Source organism: Salvelinus alpinus, chromosome 9 (genome assembly GCF_045679555.1).
Source record: "Salvelinus alpinus chromosome 9, SLU_Salpinus.1, whole genome shotgun sequence".
In the NCBI taxonomy this organism is placed as follows: Eukaryota; Metazoa; Chordata; class Actinopteri; order Salmoniformes; family Salmonidae; genus Salvelinus; species Salvelinus alpinus.
The window spans coordinates 16101965-16122377 of NC_092094.1; the positions used below are offsets into that span (position 1 = coordinate 16101965).

The window sequence follows — 20413 nt, forward strand, 5'->3', positions numbered from 1 at the left end:
GGGCCTTGCAGAGGGGCCTTCGGCGACGTCGCAACGGAAGAGCCTTTTGAAACAACCATGGACGATTACATTGGCAGAGCAGTCGTGATGGCTCGACAGGGCTCCGTGTCGGCAATAAAGGGTCCAGGCCAATTGGCAAAAGAGGTATTGTAGCCCAGGAATTAGCTGGTAGACCTCTTCGGCTAGCCAGGAGATGGGCCTAGCTCGAGGCTAGCTCAAGGTTAACTGGTGCTTGCTTCGGGATAGAGGCGTTAGCCAGCAGTAGCCATTCGAATGCGGCTTGCTAGCTTCACGACGTGCCAGACTTCAGTGGGTTGAGTCACTGACGTGATCTTCCTGTCCGGTTTTGCCCCCCTTCGGACTTGGCGGTGGAGGACATCTTTGTGGGCTATACTCAGCCTTGTCTCAGGGTAGTTAGTTGGTGGTCTCCTGATATACCCTCTACTGGTGTGGGGGCTGTGCTTTGGCAAAGTGGATGGGGTTATATCCTGCCTGGTTGGCCCTGTCCGGGGGTATCGTCAGACAGGGCCACAGTGTCCCCCGACCCCCCCATTCTCAGCATCCAGTATCTATGCTGCAATAGTCTATGTGCTGGGGGGCTAGGGTCAGTCTGTCCTCTGGTGTAATTATCCTGTCTTATCTGGTGTCCTGTGTAAACTTAAGTATGCACCCATCTCTCTCTCTCTGCCCTCCCAGAGAACCTGAGCCGTAGGACCATGCCTCAGGACTACCTGGCCTGATGACTCCTGGCTGTGTCCGTCCCCAGTCCACCTGGTCGTGCTGCTGATCCAGTTTCTGCTGTATGGCCTGTGGCTATGGAATCCTGAGGTGCTAACCTGTTGCACCCTCTACAACCACTGATTATTATTTGACCCTGCTGGTCATCTATGAACGTTTGAACATCTTGAAGTAAAATCTGGCCTTAATGGCCATGTACGCTTATAATCTCCACCCAGCACAGCCAGAAGAGGAATGGCCACCCCTCAGGGCCTGGTTCCTCTCTAGGTTTCTTCCTAGGTTCCTGCCTTTCTAGGGAGTTTTTCCTAGCCACCATGCTTCTAGATCTGCATTGCTTGCTGTTTGGGGTTTCAGGCTGGGTTTCTGTATAAGCACTTTGTGACATCTGCTGTTGTAAAAAAAGCTTCATAAATACATTTGATTTTATTGAATATAAAGTGTTATGTTTGGTGCAAGCCCAACACAACACACTCTTCATATTTTCAAGCATGGTGGTGGCTGTATCATGTTATGGGTATACTTGTCATTGGCAAGGACTAGGGAGTTTTTTAGGATAAAAATAAACAGAATAGAGCTAAGCAGAGGCAAAATCTTAAAGGAAAACCTGGTTCAGTCTTTTTTCCACAGACACTGGGAGATAAATTCACCTTTCAGCAGGACAATAACCTAAAACACAAGGCCAACTATACTGCTGCTTACCAAGATGACGTTGAAGGTTCCTGAGTGGCCTTGTTACAGTTTTGACTCAAATCTGCTTGAAAATCTATGGCAAGACTTGAAAATGGCTGTCTAGCAATGATCAACAACCAATTTGACAGAGCTTGAACATTTTTTTAAACAATAATGTGAAAATATTGTACAATTCATGTGTGCAAAGCTCTTAGTGACGTACCCAGAAAGACTCACAGCTGTAATCGCTGCCAAAGGTGATTCTAACATGTATTGACTCAGGGGTGTGAAAACTTATGTAAATATGATATTTCTGTATTTAATTTTCAATAAATGTGTTAAAATTTCTAAAAACATGTTTTCACTTTGTCATTATAGGCGTATTGTATGTAGATGGGTGAGAAGAACATATATTTAATACATTTTGAATTCAGGCTGTAACATAACAAAATGTGGAATAAGTAAAGGTGTATGAATACTTTCTGAAGGCACTGTAGGTATGATGCCTTACTCTGAATGAGGTCCCTTGCTGAGACAACATGGCTGCGTTCACACAGGCAGACAAATTCTGATATTTTTTATGTAACTAGAGCGCTCCCTAATCCAGCCAATCCAGAGAGGAATCCAGATGCTCCAAAACCGGAAGTACACCGAAATAGACGCAATAAAGTGGAAACTGAGATATTGCTACAGCAACATGCAATAGGAGGGTCGACACAGTTAAGGCTTTGACGTTTTTTTCAGAGAGACGCCGATATACAGTTGGTATTTGGCGACATCGTACATAGTTATCAGCGTGGACGAAATGTCATATCACAGTTTTTAATCCTGGTTACTAGCTAGCTAACGTTAGCCAGCTAAACTGTTGTTGATTTACCAGTCGTCCATATACCTAGCTAGCTAGCCAAGGAGGATACATATCAAACGTTACCACGGTTTTAGCTACAAATAATGAAGTTAACGTTTTCTAAGTAACTCTAAATTAAATGTGCACTAGGCATAAATCGCTGCGCCATTTCCTGCTTGCTTGCTAAAATTCTAATAGTTCGCCTAATTTCAGTTTGTGATAAAACAGAATCAGTGTACCATATAAACAGTCGATAAATATATTTTCAATAACCAAAAATATAGTATTTTCATCTGTTTGAAGCTGGTGTCTGAACTGAAAGTAAAATAGAAAATGTAAAACGGGAAGGAAAGATATAGCGCACACAACATATCTACCGCTTGGACTTGCTTTCAATGAGAATTACATATCTATTACCTAAATTTCTATGTGTATTTGGTGGGGTCTTCCAAAAAGTGACATTTCAGCTTTAAATCAGTAGTTGATAAAAAATCTCTCGAAATAGTTGGTGTTCACTCAATACGTATTTATTTGAACTTTCCAAAGTGGCAAACCTTGCACCAGTCAATATGCCTTTGCTGTTTTTGGAGAGATTTCCATGGCCCAGTTTGCAGACATACACAGCTCTGAGTGCTGTATTTCTCGCTGGGTCAATATTGAGTGGCTACTGTACTGTCCCAGAGCCAGTAGAGTACACACAGACACAGAGCAGTACTCCTGTAGAAAGTGATGATGATGAGGACCCAATCACCAGCCTTAGCGATGTGGCAGCCACTGTCCGGTTGTACCTGGTCTCAGACACTGTTTTTGTTTGGGTAAGTTCATGAACTCTGCTCCTGTGGTTTGTTGATAGTCATGCTTTGAATTGTACTGAATTATCTGAATATTGTGTAGCGGACTAAACTCCACTCCATGGTAAAGGATGTTTAATGATATACTTTACCAACGGCGTGGAGCTGAGGACAGGCTTTGCGGAATCTAGCTCCGACTACATCGATTTGCCTGAGGTCAATACTTCAAAAAATATTAATTATGAAACGGCCAACATGTACCTATGTTTGTCCTCTGTAGTTGCGTGCCTTTCTTTGTTTGCTGAAATCCATACTTTTTCAATACCGGGTTAATCAAATACAACTACCGACTGTTTGCTCATTGGTGTTGCTCTAAGATGGCAACTCAGTGTAAATGCGCATGTGCCCATTGAATCTCAACAATGAAATAGTCAGTGGTGGTATTTGATTAATGTTTATTGAAAAAGTATAGATTTCAGTAAACAAAGGCACACATCTACAGAGGACAAACATAGGTACATGGTGGGTGTTTAATATTTTTGAAGTATTAACCTTGGGTGAATCGATATAGTCCGAGCTACAGTACCAGTCAAACGTTTGGACACACCTACTTATTTAAGGGTTTTTCTTTATTTTTACTATTTTCTACATTGTAGAATAATAATTAAAACATCAAAACTATGAAATACCACACCATGGAATCATGTAGTAACCAAAAAAGTGTTAAACAAATCAAAATATATTTGAGATTCGTCAATGTAGCCACCCTTTGCCTTGGTGACAGCTTTGTACATTCTTGGCATTCTCTGAAACCAGCTTCATGAGGTAGAGACACCTGGAATGCTTTTCAAACTGTCTTGAATGAGTTCCCACATATGCTGAGCACTTGTTGGCTGCTTTTCCTTCACTCTGTGGTCCAACTCATCCCAAACCATTTCAATTGGCTTGAGGTTGGGTGATTTTGGAGGCCAGGTCATCTGATGCAGCACTCCATCACTCTCCTTGGTCAAATAGCCTTTACACATCCAGGAGTTGTGTTTTGGGTCATTGTTCTGTTGAAAAACAAATCATATTCCCACTAAGCGCAAACCAGATGGGATGGCGTATCGCTGTGGTAGCTATGCTGGTTAAGTGTGCCTTGAATTTGAAATCAGACACAGACCATCACACCTCCTCCTTGCTTCACGGTGGGAACCACACATGTGGAGATCATCCGTTCACGTACTCTGCGTCTCACAAAGACACGGCGGTTGGAACCAAAAATCTCAAATTTGTACTCATCAGACCAAAGGACAGATTTCCACCGGTCTAATGTCCATTGCTCATGTTTCTTGGCCCAAGCAAGTTTCTTCTTATTGGTGTCCTTTAGTAGTGGTTTCTTTCCAGGAAATCGACCATGATGGACTGATTCACGCAGTCTCCTCTGAACAGTTTATGTCTGTTACTTGAACTCTGAAGCATTTATTTGGGCTGCATTCTGAGGTGCAGTTATTTGCCGATTTCTGAGGCTGGTAACTGTAATGAACTTTTCCTTTGCAGCAGAAGTAACTCTGGATCTTCCTTTCCTGTGGCGGTTCTCATGAGAGCCAGTTTCATTATAGCCCTTGATGGTTTTTGTGACTGCACTTGAAGAAACGTTCAAAGTTCTTGAAATTTTCCGGATTGACTGACCTTCATGTCTTAAAGTAATGATGGACAGTCGTTTCTCTTTGCTTATTTGAGCTGTTCTTGCCAAAATATGGACTTGGTAGGGATATCTTCTAGAGGTCGACCGATTAATCGGAATGGCCGATTAATTAGGGTCGATTTCAACTTTTCATAACAATCGGAAATCTGTATTTTTGGACGCCGATATTGCCGTTTATAAATATTTTTGTAATTTATTTTTAACAACTTTATTTTACTAGGCAAGTCAGTTAAGAACACATTCCTATTTTCAATGACGACCTAGGAACGGTGGGTTAACTGCCTTGTTCAGGGGCAGAACGACAGATTTTTACCTTGTCAGCTCAGGGATTCAGTCTTGCAACCTTACGGTTAACTAGTCCAACGCTCTAACCACCTGCCTCACGAGGAGCCTGTCTGTTACGCGAATGCAGTAAGAAGCCAAGGTAAGTTGCTAGCTAGCATTAAGCTTATCTTATAAAAAACAATCAATCAATCATAATCACTAGTTATAACTACACATGGTTGATGATATTACTAGTTTATCTAGCGTGTCCTGCGTTGCATATAAATCGATGCGGTGCGCATTCGCGAAAAAGGACTGTCGTTGCTCCAACGTGTACCTAACCATAAACATCCATGCCTTTCTTAAAATCAATACACAGAAGTATATATTTTTAAACCTGCATATTTAGCTAAAATAAATCCAGGTTAGCAGGCAATATTAACCAGGTGATTTTGTGTCACTTCTCTTGCGTTCATTGCACGCAGCGTCAGGGTATATGCAACAGTTTGGGCTGCCTGGCTCTGCAAACTAATTTGCCAGAATTGTAGTAATTATGACATAACATTGAAAATTGTGCAATGTAACAGCAATATTTAGACTAGGCATGCCATCCGTTAGATAAAATACGGAACGGTTCCGTATTTCACTGAAAGAATAAACGTTTTGTTTTCGAAATTATAGTTTCCGGATTCGACCATATTAATGACCTAAGGCTCGTATTTCTGTGTGTTAATATGTTATAATTAAGTCTATGATTTGATAGAGCAGTCTGACTGAGCGATGGTAGGCACCAGCATGCTCGAAAGCATTCATTCAAACAGCACTTTCGTGCGTTTAGCCAGCAGCTCTGCTGTTTATGACTTCAAGCCTATCAACTCCCGAGATTAGGCTGGTGTAACCGATGTGAAATGGCTAGCTAGTTAGCGGGGTGAGCGCTAATAGCGTTTCAAACGTCACTCGCTCTGTGACTTGGAGTTGTTCCCCTTGCTCTGCATGGGTAACGCTGCTTCGTGGGTGGCTGTTGTCGACGTGTTCCTGGTTCGAGCTCCGGTAGCGGTGAGGAGAGGGATGGAAGTTATACTGTTACACTGGCAATACTAAAGTGTCTATAAGAACATCCAATAGTCAAAGGTATATGAAATACAAATCGTATAGAGAGAAATAGTCCTATAATTCCTATAATAACTACAACCTAAAACTTCTTACCTGGGAATATTGAAGACTCATGTTAAAAGGAACCACCAGCTTTCATATGTTCTCATGTTCTGAGCAAGGAACTTTAACTTTAGCTTTCTTACATGGCACATATTGCACTTTTACTTTCTTCTCCAACACTTTGTTTTTGCATTATTTAAACCAAATTGAACATGTTTCATTATTTATTTGAGGCTAAATTGATTTTATTGATGTATTATATTAAGTTAAAATAAGTGTTCATTCAGTATTGTTGTAATTGTCATTATTACAAATAAATAAATAAAATCGGCCGATTAATCGGTATCGGCTTTTTTTGCTCCTCCAATAGTTGGTATCGGTATCGGCGTTGAAAAATCATAATCTGTCGACCTCTACTTTCTTCTGTATACCAACCCTACCTTGTCACAACACAACTGATTGGCTCAAATACATTAAGAAGGAAAGAAATTCCACAAATTATCTTTAACAATGCACACCTTTTTAATTGAAATGCATTCAAGTTGACTACCTAATGAAGCTGGTTGAGAGAATGGCAAGAGTGTACAAAGCTGTCATCAAGGTAAACGGTGGCTACTTTGAATCTCAAATATAAAATATATTTAGTTTTTAACACTTTTGTTTTTGGTTACTACATGATTCCATATGTGTTATTTCATAGTTTTGATGTCTTCACTATTATTCTACAATGTAGAAAATAGTAAAACATAAAGAAAAACCCTTGAATGAGTAGGTGTGTCCAAACTTTTGACTTTGTACAGTATATTCCAGAAAGCCTGGTCTTGGCTCCACGCTGTTGGTGAAGTTCATCAGAAACTTCCTGTACCGTGGAGATTAGTTCGCTAGATATTGTGCTGATATTTCAATTGAGACTTTCGTAACCTGGGACAAACTTTTACCTTGATATTGAAATAATAGATTTGGGATAGTGTCAATTTGCTGTTTCATTTGATGGCTGATTCAACTTTCAATTCAATATGTCATGTTGATCAGGTGATGGTGAATACAGCCTGCTGTGTCCTGATGTTGATTGCAAAGGTGATCCAGTGCATTGTCTTTGGGCCGCTCCGTGTCAGTGAAAAACAGGTAAGTAGGAATGTGTTTTGTGTTTTTCTAGGTAATGTCATTCATTAACCAGGTAGCCTAATGTTTTTCCTTGAAACCCTTACTGCAAACTGCCAGGTCCCGTGTAATATGCATGCTAAGATCGAGGCCACTATCATAAACATTTTATTATGCAGCTGAATTAAATCCTAGCCAATTTAGGCAATGAGTGATTCCTCACGGATCCCAGACGAGAGGCCTGGATACGGCCAAAATGTAATAAATATGCCAATCTTTGATAAATTATGCTTTTGGATACAACTGTAAAATATATGTCAACAATCCTTCCTCAAAACAAGAAAGCTTTTGCGACTAAATCAAATGTTTTAATGCCCTATCTGCCCTGGCTGCTTTCTCTGTCTATACAGCACCTGAAGGACAAGTTTTGGAACTTCATCTTCTACAAGTTTATCTTCATCTTCGGGGTGCTCAACGTTCAGACGGTGGAGGAGGTGGTGATGTGGTGTCTGTGGTTCGCTGTCCTCGTCTTCATGCACCTCATGGTCCAGCTCTGCAAGGACCGCTTTGAATATGTTCGTTTCCAATAGTCCTATATAGGAGTTATCCTTTTCTGGCAAATGATAAGTCACAATATTGTTTTATCATTTGTATTTAGCCAATATCTGTAAGGCTAATCAATAGTGTCTTTGTTTTGTAAAACAAACTCTAATTTTCCCGGTTCATGAATAGGGTTTTTAATGTTATGATATTCTATTATCATCCACGGCAGTATCGTACTTTATCATTGAGTCTTGTGTGTGTTGTTACAGCTGTCATTCTCACCCACCACTCCTATGGGCAGCCATGTGAGGGTTCTGACCATGCTGGTGGGTATGCTGCTGACCTGCTGTGGCCTGGCACTGCTCTGTGGTCTCCTGGGAAATCCCCATGGCGTACACACCGTCGCCTTCATGGCCGCTGAGGTAGGATGCCTGGAGCCCGCTCCCCAGGTTGATCTCAACTGTTTTTCCTTGATTCATCGTGTCTCCTCGCCTCAGGAGAGGAATGTTTCTCCAATGCATTTTGAGATGGAGGCAACATTTAAAAAGTCTATTGGGTCCTCTTGCCTTTGTTTCTCTATTCTATATGGATAAACATTTGCGATGTAGTGCTTATCTGCGTGTTTTTAATGTATACATCATGGTCTTATCTGATGATGCTCCCCATTATCTAACCAGACCATTGTTTCCTTTCAGTGTATGCTGGTGTTCGTTAGAACTGGACATGTCATTATCCGGTAAGTGATTGTGCAGGCAATTGCCAAAATATTGTATATCTTGTATAAACTCATTACCAACTGGTTGTACATCTTGTTAACGTTCCCCAGCAAGAAAACCAAACATGGCACTCAAACAGAAGGGGGAACTAACAAAGAGTCACTGACATCAAACAAAATGAAACAGGTGGGGTTTTAGGAGGGGTTCTGAAAGATACTCTTGGGGATGTCAACTGAAAGTTGCATAGCAACAACAACTGGAACCTAAAAGACACCCACCATGAGCACCCACTAAATGTGCCCACTAAGAGACAAATAAAAGAAAAACCCACACCAAACTCAGACAGGAAGCAAACCAAAATGTTGGAGCAAAACAAAAAGGGGGAAGATCAGATAAAGGATTGTTTGTCTAGAAATCTAATAGGGAGTTGACCTTCCACATCTCTCTAGACAACTGGAGCACTGGGCCAGCCACTCTTAAAAATCACCTGGGCCAGCACAGGTGAAACACCTTCCCACTAACAAGATGACAAACCAGCACAGGTGTTGTGACACCAGTCTGTGCGCCCCATGTGCTAACGTTCAACCTCAAAATATAAATGGGAAAACCAAAGCCTGTAACAATCTGAAAAGGCCGCACGCACGCACTGAATACCTGTTCCTGCTCCCTCTAGGTACTCTATCCACCTGTGGGACTTGAACCATGAAGGCACCTGGGAGAGTAAAGGATCCTACGTTTACTACACTGACTTTGTGATGGAGCTGGCTCTGCTGGGGCTCGACCTTATGCACCACATCCACATGCTGGTGAGTTCAACACCCATCCTCACATCCACTCACTTTCACACAAAACAACTGCACAAGAGTGGCATGTCCCTATTTGACTTGTTACTAGGGTTGTTACTACTGTCCATTTATCTATAGGTCCCATCATGCTGTAACCAGAATGTCTTCTTTCTACCAACTCTTTCTCTTATCCTCTCCTCTGCTCTTTTCTCCTCTTTCTCTCCCTCTTCTCCCCTTCTCCTCTCAGCTGTTTGGTAACATCTGGCTCTCTATGGCCAGCCTGGTGATCTTCATGCAGCTGCGTTACCTGTTCCATGAGGTGCAGAAGAGAATCCGTCGCCACAAGAACTACCTCCGTGTCATCAACAACATGGAGGCCAGGTTTGTTGCTCAGTCAGCTAGCTTTTTCTTTCGACATACTGAACAGTACCTGTATTTATTTACATTACATTGTGTTATAGCTGTATCCATCTATGCTCTGAGGCATATTTGAAGGCAAAAGGTTGAAAGCAAAAGATAAATTTCCATGATCTGAAAAGAAAATGGACAAAGTATTGTTCTTCTAAGTATATTGTTGATTGCAGGTTTGCTGTGGCCACCTCTGATGAGCTGGTAGCGAACAATGATGACTGTGCTATCTGCTGGGACTCCATGATGACAGCACGCAAGCTGCCCTGTGGACATCTCTTCCACAAGTGAGCAGATATGCAAAAACGCTTAACCCCCATGCAGTGCGCATTTCAGCAACCACAACAACTATCTATTCTGCTACACATAACTCCAGTCCATTATCATGATTTAACATTATGTGCCTAGTGCTACATAAAATCAAAGTATTATTATGGTCACTATTAACAGTGTGTTTTTGTGTGCCCAGCTCTTGCCTGCGTTCCTGGTTGGAGCAGGACACGTCGTGTCCCACGTGCCGTATGTCTCTGAACATCAGCGAGGGGGCTGGAGGAGAGAGAGAGGAGAGGCAGAGGGAGCCCATGCTGGAAGACAACATGGGCCCTGGAGGCCCCGGGCCAGAGGCAAGGCCACACCTTAACCAGCACAACCACTTCTTCCACTTTGACGGTGAGGCCCCAACACTCACCCAGTATACTCACTTTTTTACTAGCACTCAGAATCAGAACCAATTTGTTTCACAGGGACAGGACACATTAATCAACATTTAGGCTTAAGGGTAAATCATAGTCCCGCATCCCATTGTGACATAGCTATGCGTTTCTGAGACCACCGTCTGCAGGGGACGCACTAAATTCCCAACCAACGTATCTCCGGTATGTGTCTTCTATATTCATTTGAGTGTGTTGACAGTTGGAGAAATTGCTTGAGCCGTGCTGAGAATTCGAAAAGTATCAAAGCCAATGGTCCAATATTCTAGAACATTGCTTTGCGTACATGTTTGGCGCTTTAAAAGTATGTAAATAAGTAGTAGGTTTTATTGGTTTCTCGCAGTCAGACTGAATTGTACACCAATTTACATTCATATCATGAATAAAATCCTAAACCAGTGAAACACTTAATATAATACAATGTTAAAATATGCAATATACTCTGAGTGTACAAAACATTAAGAGCGCATTCCTAATATTGAGTTGCACCCCACCTTTGCCCTCAGAACAGCCTTAATTCGTCAGGGCGTGGACTCTACAAGGTGTCGAAAGCGTTGCACAGGGATGCTGGTCCATGTTGACTCCAATGCTTCCCACAGTTGTGTCAAGTTGGCTGGATGTCATTTGGATGGTGGACCATTCTTGATACACAGGAAACTGTTAAGTGTGAAAACCCGGCAGTGTTGCAGTTCTTGTCACAAACCAGGGTGCCTGCCACCTACTACCATACCCCGTTCAAAAACACTTAAATATTTTGTCTTGCCCATTCACTCTCTGAATGGCACACATACACCATCATCTCTCAATTGTCTCAAGGCTTAAAACTCCTTCTTTAACCTGTCTCCTCCCCTTCATCTACACTGATTGAAGTGGATTTAACAAGTCACATCAAATTTTATTTGTCACATGCGCCAAATACAACAGGTGTAGTAGACCTTACCGTGAAATGCTTACTTTACAAGCCCTTAACCAACAATGCAGATAAAAAAATAAATAAAAAAACATCAAAATAAACTAAAGGAAAAATAGTAACACACAATAAAATAGCAATAACTAGGCTATATACAAGGGGTACCGAGTCAATATGCGGGGGTACGAGGTAGAGGTAATATGTACATGTAGGTTGGGGTAAAGTGACTAGGCATAGATAATAACAGAGATTAGTTGTGTGTGTCCGGTACTGCTTGCCGTGCGGTAACAGAGAGAACCGTCTACGACTTGGGTGGCTGGAGTCTTTGACAGTTTTTAGGGCCTTCCTCTGACACCACCTGGTATAGAGGTCCTGGGTGGCAGGGATCTCGGCCCCAGTGATGTAATTGGCCATACACATTACCCTCTGTAGCGTCTTGCGGTCAGATGCCGAGCAGTTGCCAAACCAGACGGTGATGCAGCTAGTCGGGATGCTCTCAATGTTGCAGCCATTGGTCAGTCTATGTCATGGAAAGAGCAGGTGTTCTTAATGTTTTGTATACAGACAACAATACTATATGGTGTGGGTGGCAGCTTTGTATTTGTATTTATTAAGGATCCCCATTAGTTCCTGCCAAGGCAGCAGCTACTCTTCCTGGGGTCTAAGGCCGTTATATACCGTTATATACAAGGCCGTTATATACAACTTCAAATATTACATTACATTTCATAACACTTTACACAATACATTAAGTGTGTTCCCTCAGGCCACTAATCTACTACCACATATCTCAAAAATATATATTTCCACACAGGGTTGGCAGCTTCATGTTCAGCGTCATTGATGAGGGCAAGGAAAAGGACCAGGCCAAGGAGGGTTCCCTGGGCCACCCCACATGAGGGACTCCCATTCAGATGGGGCACCATAATGACCTGTTGTCTCCTGTCCAGAGAGAAAGTCCCAAACCCATGGGACTATTTCAGGCCTCACCCCCATTGACAGGATATTTTTGATTACAGTAGTTAACCCTGTCAAATGCTTTACTCATCAATGTAAATGTGTCAGTGTTGGCTATGAAACTAAATTACATCTGTAGTCCCTACTAGTTTTGTTGTTTTCTGGATCAGGCCTCAGTATCTTTAGGGCCAAGAGTAACACCCATAAAATATGCAGATAGACATCCTCTCAGTGGTTACTCTGACACAGTTGGCGATTTATTCAGGCTTTTCTCTCACCACTCTAAATCCATATACAGATTAGAGAGGAAACCTCTCCATGAATATCTAATGAGCTTGACCGTGCATGTATTTCACCCCTACTAGGTTCTCGCATTGCCAGCTGGCTGCCCAGTTTCTCTGTGGAAGTGATGCACACAACCAACATCCTGGGCATCGTACAACAGGCCAACAACTCCCAGCTCAATGCCATGGTCAGTGTTTGTGGGGTCCATCGATTATTATAATTTTTTTTACCAGTGTCTCATTCTATTCTTGTTAACTTTCACCTGTGCTATTCTCTCATGTCAGTAACAATGAAGATAAGGAGGTAAAGAAAGGAGGCTACATTAGATGTTTGAAATAATGATACATCTCCTTTCTCGCTATCTTTAGGCCCATCAGATCGGGGAGATGTTTCCGGAGGTTCCCTACCATCTTGTGCTGCAGGATCTGCAGCTGACCCGCTCTGTAGAGGTCACCACTGACAACATCCTGGACGGACGCATCGTGGTTCCTTTCCCCATACAGGTCAGTCAGTCCCACACTGCTACAGGGAACTCCACACGCTGGTTGTGGGGGTGCTTATGTGGTCTCCTTGGATGTGACATTAACATAAGGAAGGGCTAAAATAGAGTTCAGGGTCAATTTATCCCAAGAGCCGATACCCAAAATGACTTGAGAAAAGCCTTCGTGGGACACTTGACTTCCACAGTAAGTTTAGAGCTGACTTCCAGGTCTGCTTAAAATGTCTGCTGTCTCCCTCTCCAGCCTGTGGATCACTCCGCCTCCCAGGTCAACCCCTCCCCACAAGATGTGGGTGGGGCCAGCGGGAGTTCAGAGTTCGTGACCCCCGAGGTGGAGGACTTTGAGGTCCGAGGCAGCCGCTTCTCCAAGTCAGCCGAGGAGAGACAGAAGATACTGCTACAGAGGAAAGATGAGCTACTGCTACGAGCACAGAGGTATTGGATCTGCTTATTTAAAGTTAAAAAGAAAGCACTGACTTCAATGGAACACTTCCAGTTCCTAACCTGCTAGCCTGGATTTTAAATTAATCTATTATGGATGTTGCGAATGATGCAAATTGTCTATTTTATCATATTTACATTTTTTTTTTTTTTTTTTATTGTATCCCCTTTTCTCCCCAATTTTTGTGGTATCCAATCGCTAGTAATTACTATCTTGTCTCATCGCTACAACTCCCGTACGGGCTCGGGAGAGACGAAGGTCGAAAGCCACGCGTCCTCCGAAGCACAACCCAACCAAGCCGCACTGCTTCTTAACACAGTGCGCCTCCAACCCGGAAGCCAGCCGCACCAATGTGTCGGAGGAAACACCGTGCACCTGGCCCCCTTGGTTAGCGCGCACTGCGCCCGGCCCGCCACAGGAGTCGCTGGAGCGACAAGGATATCCCTACCGGCCAAACCCTCCCTAACCCGGACGACGCTAGGCCAATTGTGTGTCGCCCCACGGACCTCCCGGTCGCGGCCGGCTGCGACAGAGCCTGGGCGCGAACCCAGAGTCTCTGGTGGCGCAGCTAGCACTGCGATGCAGTGCCCTAGACCACTGCGCCACCCGGGAGGCCCTTATTTACTACCTTTTCTATGCTCTGTTTGTGCCCACTTGTCTATTGGTGTTTTTGTTAGAATATTTGGTTCTGTATGCTAAAGGGGTCGTACCCTGTGCTTTTCACCTTTCATGCTGTTCTATTCCATTCAGCTCATTGTGTTTCTCATGCTCATGAGGCTCTGAGCAGCACTGACCCCATTAGCTCACCGATAGCCATGTCCCCCGGCACCAGGACATTAAGGACATTAACATGCCTGGCTTTAAATAGTACTTGTCTTCTTTCAAATACAGTTTGTTAGCTGGGCAGAGTCTGCAGTTGCACTTTTGGGACTATTCTATTGGTTCCATTGCACCAGGCAAGCTAAATCAAGCTGAGCTAAAGTTTTATTTTATTTTTTATAAGCCAATATTAAATACCACCCTAGCTTCATGGCCACATCCTGGCTCAACCTTAACCCTAGCCTCAACCACAACCCTAACCCTAGCATCAACCCTAACCCTAGCTTCATGTCCACGTCCCTGCTCAACCCTAGCCTCAACCCTAACCCTAGCTTCATGTCCACATCCCAGTTCAACCCTAACCCTAGCTTCATGTTCAACCCTAGCCTCAAACCTAACCCTAGCTTCATGTCCACATCCCAGTTCAACCCTAACCCTAGCTTCATGTCCACGTCCCGGCTCAACCCTAACCCTAGCTTCATGTCCACATCCCAGTTCAACCCTAACCCTAGCTTCATGTCCACATCCTGGCTCAACCGTAACCCTAAGAACCCAGCAGAGGTCTTAAAAACTAAAACCTGCTCCTCTCTTCCTGCGCTCCTCTCTTCCTGCGCCCCTCTCAGGAGATATCTGAGCAAGAGCCCAGAGGAAAATGCTGCTGCTATGAACGATGATGATGAGTACGATGAAGGTCTGCCCTCTCTTGAGGATGACATCCCAGCAGGCTCAGTTTTAGACTGTATGACCCTGCGACGCAGAAAGTTAGCGGCAGCTGCTGAGCGCCGCATGCACGTGTACCAGTGAAGAGGCTGGACTGGGAACTAGGGCCAGGATGATACCAGTATTGCCATACTCATTAGTATCATGGCAAGGAAACAAAACACAAAGCGGATTTAACTTGTTTCGGAAAGCATCCCTAATGTTGGAATCAAACGTAATTATGTTGTCATCCAGAGTCACATGTATTTATTTTCCAAGCTGTAGCAACAATATCTTGCATACAGCAGGTTATTAAAGGATCAGAGTTAGATCTGCTTCGTGTTTTCATTTTTGTCATGGACATCTTTTTGTGATACTGGTATTGTCACAGCCCTACTGGGAACCAGTAAGATTTATACTGGTTACGACAGGTCTCACTGTACCACCAAACCTGCCCCTCTACAGTCCATCTAGAAGCCGGAGTAAGTAACCTACTACTGAATGGACTGTTTATCTGTTAAATTAATCTGAGAAATGTGCATGATTAAATTTTTTCCCCACCCTGTGTTTTAAACATGAGGTCCCAGGCTTTGTCACAATGGACCGTGACCGGGAGCCCCATAGGAGGGCGCACAATTGGCCCAGCACCGTCTGGGGTAGGGGAGGGTTTGGCCGGTGGGGCTTTCCTTGGCTCATCATGCTCTAGCAACTCCTTGTGACAGGGCCGGGCACCTGCATGCTGAATCCCGTCGTCAATTGAACACATTGGTGCGGCTGACATCCGGGTCAAGCAGGCGGTGTGGTAAGAAGGCAGCCAGCCAGGCGGGTCATGTTTTGGAGGACTCATGACTCGGCCTTTGCCTCTTTCGAGTCCATTGAGGAGTTGCAGAGATGCCAAGGGACCTAATTCGGGGAGAAAACTGGGTTTAAAAAAAATAGCTTGTGGCCATAACAACCAGAACACGCCTGTTCAGGGTCAGGCCTGGTTAGTACTGACACGGGAGACTGCCTGCCAATACATTATTAGACAGAAATCTCTATTGTCCACATTTCTGCTCTTATCTCTACCATGAAGAAACATTGAACAGACAGTCTCCATCTACTTTCGGATACTGCAGAGTCTAGTACAGTTTGATGTAGGAAAGATCTATTTTCTGTCCTGAATACATATATAGGCGCACATACAGTCTTCACTTTTCAAAGAAAAACTTCAGTTCCATTGCCTTGTGTATTGATAGTGTACCACTATGATTCATAGCTAAAAGTCACATTTTAATTTGTATTATAAGGAGTTGAAATATGAATTGATTCTTTATTTGTGTACATGTGTAGATGGCATAGGTAGCATTAGATTGTCCTCATGATTCCTCAAAACCTTGGGTAAAGGCTTTAGCTGTGCCTTCGGAAAGTATTCACACCCTTTGACTTTTTCCACATTTTGTTAGGTTACAGCCTTATTATATAATTGATTCAATTGTTTTTTTCCCCTCATCAATTTATACACAATACCCCAAATAAAAAACAGAAATATCACCTTTACATAAGTATCCAGACACTTTACTAAGTACTTTGTTGAAGCACCTTTGGCAGCAATTACAGCCTTGAGTCTTCTTGGGTAGGACGCTACAAGCTTAACACACCTGTATTTGGGGAGTTTCTCCCATTCCTCTCAAGCTCTCCCAGGTTGGATGGGAAGTGTTGCCGCACAGCTATTTTCAGGTCTCTCCAGAGATGTTCAAATCCGGGCTCTTTCTGGGCCACTCAAGGATATTCAGAGACTTGTCCCGAAGTCACTCCTGCATTGTTTTGGCTGTGTGCTTATGGGTCGTGGTCCTGTTGGAAGGTGAACCTTCGCCCCAGTCTGAGGTCCTTAGCGCTCTGGAGCAGGTTTTCATCAAGGATCTCTCTGTACCTTGATCTGTTCATTTTGCCTCGATCCTGACTAGTTTCCCAGTCCCTACCGCTGAAAAATATCCCCACAGTATGATGCTGACACCACCATGCTGCCAGGTTCCCTCCAGACGTGACGCTTGGCATTCAGGCCAAATAGTTGAATCTTGGTTTCATCAGACCAGAGAATCTTGTTTCTCATGGTCTGAGAGTCTTTTAGGTGCCTTTTGACAAACTCTAAGCGAGCTGTCATGTGCCTTTTACTGAGCAGTGGCTTCCATCTGGCTGCTCTACCATAAAGGCCTGATTGGTGGAGTGTTGCAGAGATGGTTGTCCTTCTTGAAGGTTCTCCCATCTCCACAAAGGAACTCTGTCAGAGTGACCATCGGGTAACAGTCTTGTTAGTTCCAAACTTCTTCCATTTAAGAATGATCGAGGCCGCTGTGTTCTTGGGGACCTTCAATGCTGCAGAAATGTTTTGGTACCCTTCCCCAGATCTGTGCCTCGACATAATTATTTCGACCTCAAGGCTTGGTTTTTGCTCTGACATGCACTGTCAACTATAGGTCCTTATATAGACAGGTGTGTGACTTTCCAAATCATGTCCAATCAATTGAATTTACCACAGGTGGACTCCAATCAAATTGTAGAAACATCTCAAGTATGATCAATGGAAACAGGATGCACCTGAGCTCAATTTTGAGTCTCAAAGCAAAGGGTCTGAATACTTAAGTAAATAAGGTATTTCTGTTTAAATGTATTTATACATTTGCAAACATTTCTAAAAACCTGTTTTCTGCTTCGTCATTATGGGGTATTGTGTGTAGATTGCTGAGGATTTGTTTATTTAATCCATTTTAAAATGTCAAGGCGTCTGAATACTTTCCAAAGGCACTGTATGTAAGGATTTCATAACACAGGGTTTCCCAAACTCGGTCCTCGGGGGGCCCCAAGGGGTGCCCATTTTGGTTTTTACCCTAGCACTACACTGCTGATTCAAATAATCAACTAATCATAAAGATTTAATCTTTTGAATAAGCTGTATAGTGGTACGGCAAAACAAATCTTGCACCCCTTGGGGTACCGAGGAATGAGTTTAGGAAACGCTGCCATAACACCTTCATACCTGTACATAGACATCTACGTCTTGCTCATTTTATTTTGCATTGCGAGAAGTATTTGTAGTGATATTCTATTACGGTAAATTCATGCAGTGTTGTCCTTTAAAAAAAAAAATCTCTCTATGCATGCATCTGGATCATCATGATCTGCCGGAGGCTTCTCTTCCTAGTATTCCCTAGTAGAGTTGCAAAATTCCAGAAATCGTGGTTGAAGGATTCCCAGAATAAAAATTTTCTGGAAAACCTGGGAAGTTTGGGACTTGTGTTTTGTAGTTACAACTCTCCTGAAATGGACAGATTTTTACGTGTCACAAAACATTAGGCTTGGTCTTTGTAGACCTTGACTATACTATGACGTTTGTTTTCTTGTTTTGGTTGCACATTTGCACCTTGAAACAGTATTCCTTGATATATATAGATGGCACGGTATCCATTGGACTATCAACTGGATGATGGAACTGTTTACAGAATGGTTTGTACATTTTTTTAGCAAAAGTGCGTACGTAACTAAATCATAGGAATGTATTTTGTTCACTTAATTTGTGCCTAAATTCAACAGTGGATCAAGAATTATATATATATATAAAAAAAAAAATGTAAATACTTTTGTAATGACTGTATTATACATGTGAAATGACCCTGTACAAATACAATGCATAGCTACTATAGATGCTTTAACTCTGTTATGTATTGGCCTTGTTTTAGAAACAGTAGTTTTCTTTACAACTGCACTTCGGCTTCACATGTTGGAGAAATGGGTGGTTTTAAACCTTAAATGGGTCATCCAGTTGAAATCCTGCATAGCTCTATACTACACATCACGCTAGTTTCCGCATTCTCAACTTCTTTGCCCCCCACCAGTTTGGATCCCTATACAGTATTACTATGTGACTGTGTGTAATTTTTCACTAGAGGGCAGTAAGAGTACACTACAGTTTCCAAGGGAACGTTCACTGTCTCAATCATTGAGGGTCAAATGCTCCCTCTTCATGATACACTATGCCCAGGTTAAACAGAACAACAATATTTTACAGTAGAGACTGTTGTATAGAGCACATTCCTGGTATGACCAGTTTTGAAGCCTATTACTGGCTGTTAAGCTTCTAGCAACAACGTATGTAACTGGTTTACGAGCATTCAGATTCAATATGATTGCTCTTTTTCAGCTATGCACCTTTTAAAGGCAATGTTTTTTCCCCCACATTCGCGGAGACCTCATTAACGGTAAACACTACATATGTCGGCTCAATCGGAAATTACCTTTAAATGTCAATTGCGCTATAATGCGAATCTCCCGCGGTCTATCCTGACTTTGTGTACCGGTATTGTATGAGGAATGCTACAACTCCTGACCTCTCACCGTAACAATGGCCTTCATCCAGTGAGACTGATTGATGGTTTGTCTATGTCTAACCAGGTCAACCAAGGTCATGGGAAGTTGAGGCCTGTGTATGTCACCATCCGTCTGTAACTGTCAGCCATGCATGCCACCTCTCTGTAGCTTCTAAAGACTGGCATCAAGGCCTTTTGAATTGTTTTAGGACTTTAGGTAAGAGAGAGAAAGGAGAGGCATATTCAGATAGAGGGAGGTAGAGGTTTACTGAACAAAAATATAAACTCAACATGCAACAATTTCAAAGATTTTATTGAGTTACAGTTCGTATGAGGAAATCAGTAAATTGAAATAAATGAAGTAGGTCTTAATCTATAGATTTCAATGACTGAGAATACAGATATGCATCTGTTGGTCACAGACCTTAAAAAAGAAAATTAGGGGGTGTGGATCAGAAAACCAGTCCAGTATCTGGTGTGACCACCATTTGCCTCATGCAATGCAACACATATCCTTCGCATAGAGTTGATCAGGCTGTTGATTGTGGATTGTGGAATGTTGTCCCACTGTCGAAGTTGCTGGATATTGGCGGGAACTGAAACACGCTGTCGTACACATTGATCCAGAGAGTCCCATACATGCTCAATTGGTGACATGTCTGGTGAGTATGCAGGCCATGGAAGAACTGGGACATTTTCAGCTTCCAGAAATTGTGTACAGATCCTTGTGACATGGGGCCATGCATTATCATGCTGAAACGTGAGGTGATGGTGGCAGATGAATGTCACGACAATGGGCCTCGGATGTCGTCACAGTATCTGCATTCAAATTGAATAGGTAAAATGCAATTATGTTCGTTGTCCGTAGCTTATGCCTGCCCATACCATAACCCCACCACCACCATGGGGCACTCTGTTCACAACGTTAAAATCAGCAAACCGGTCGCCCACACGCCATACATGTGGTCTGGTTGAGAGGCCGGTCGGACGTAATGCCAAATTCTCTAAAATGACGTTGACCTCCAAGGTAGAGAAATTAACATGC

At 43.0% G+C, this 20413-nt stretch overlaps 1 protein-coding gene across 2 annotated transcripts; it reads left to right on the plus strand.

Moving 5' to 3' along the window:
• Positions 1-2024: 2024 nt before the first annotated feature.
• Positions 2025-18283, plus strand: amfra (autocrine motility factor receptor a). Of its 2 annotated transcripts, none has more exons than XM_071416180.1 (13): positions 2025-3069; positions 7184-7276; positions 7663-7827; positions 8065-8217; positions 8491-8531; positions 9185-9317; positions 9544-9677; positions 9881-9991; positions 10174-10373; positions 12647-12753; positions 12935-13069; positions 13310-13500; positions 14950-18283. In XM_071416180.1, the coding sequence occupies exons 1-13, from the start codon at positions 2824-2826 to the stop codon at positions 15128-15130; spliced, it is 1890 nt and encodes a 629-aa protein (XP_071272281.1). In that variant the 5' UTR covers positions 2025-2823; the 3' UTR covers positions 15131-18283. The 2 variants fall into 2 exon arrangements, with proteins under 2 accessions (XP_071272281.1, XP_071272282.1); XM_071416181.1 differs by lacking the exon at positions 14950-18283 and adding an exon at positions 13710-14943.
• Positions 18284-20413: the final 2130 nt, after the last annotated feature.

Excerpts from the sequence above, each read along its gene's own strand:
- amfra (XM_071416180.1), top strand. The coding sequence starts at position 2,824 with ATGCCTTTGCTGTTTTTGGAGAGATTTCCATGGCCCAGTTTGCAGACA. Across the intron at positions 8,532-9,184 it reads ACTGGACATGTCATTATCCG|GTACTCTATCCACCTGTGGG; the intron begins GTAAGTGATTGT and ends TGCTCCCTCTAG. Across the intron at positions 10,374-12,646 it reads CCACTTCTTCCACTTTGACG|GTTCTCGCATTGCCAGCTGG; the intron begins GTGAGGCCCCAA and ends CACCCCTACTAG.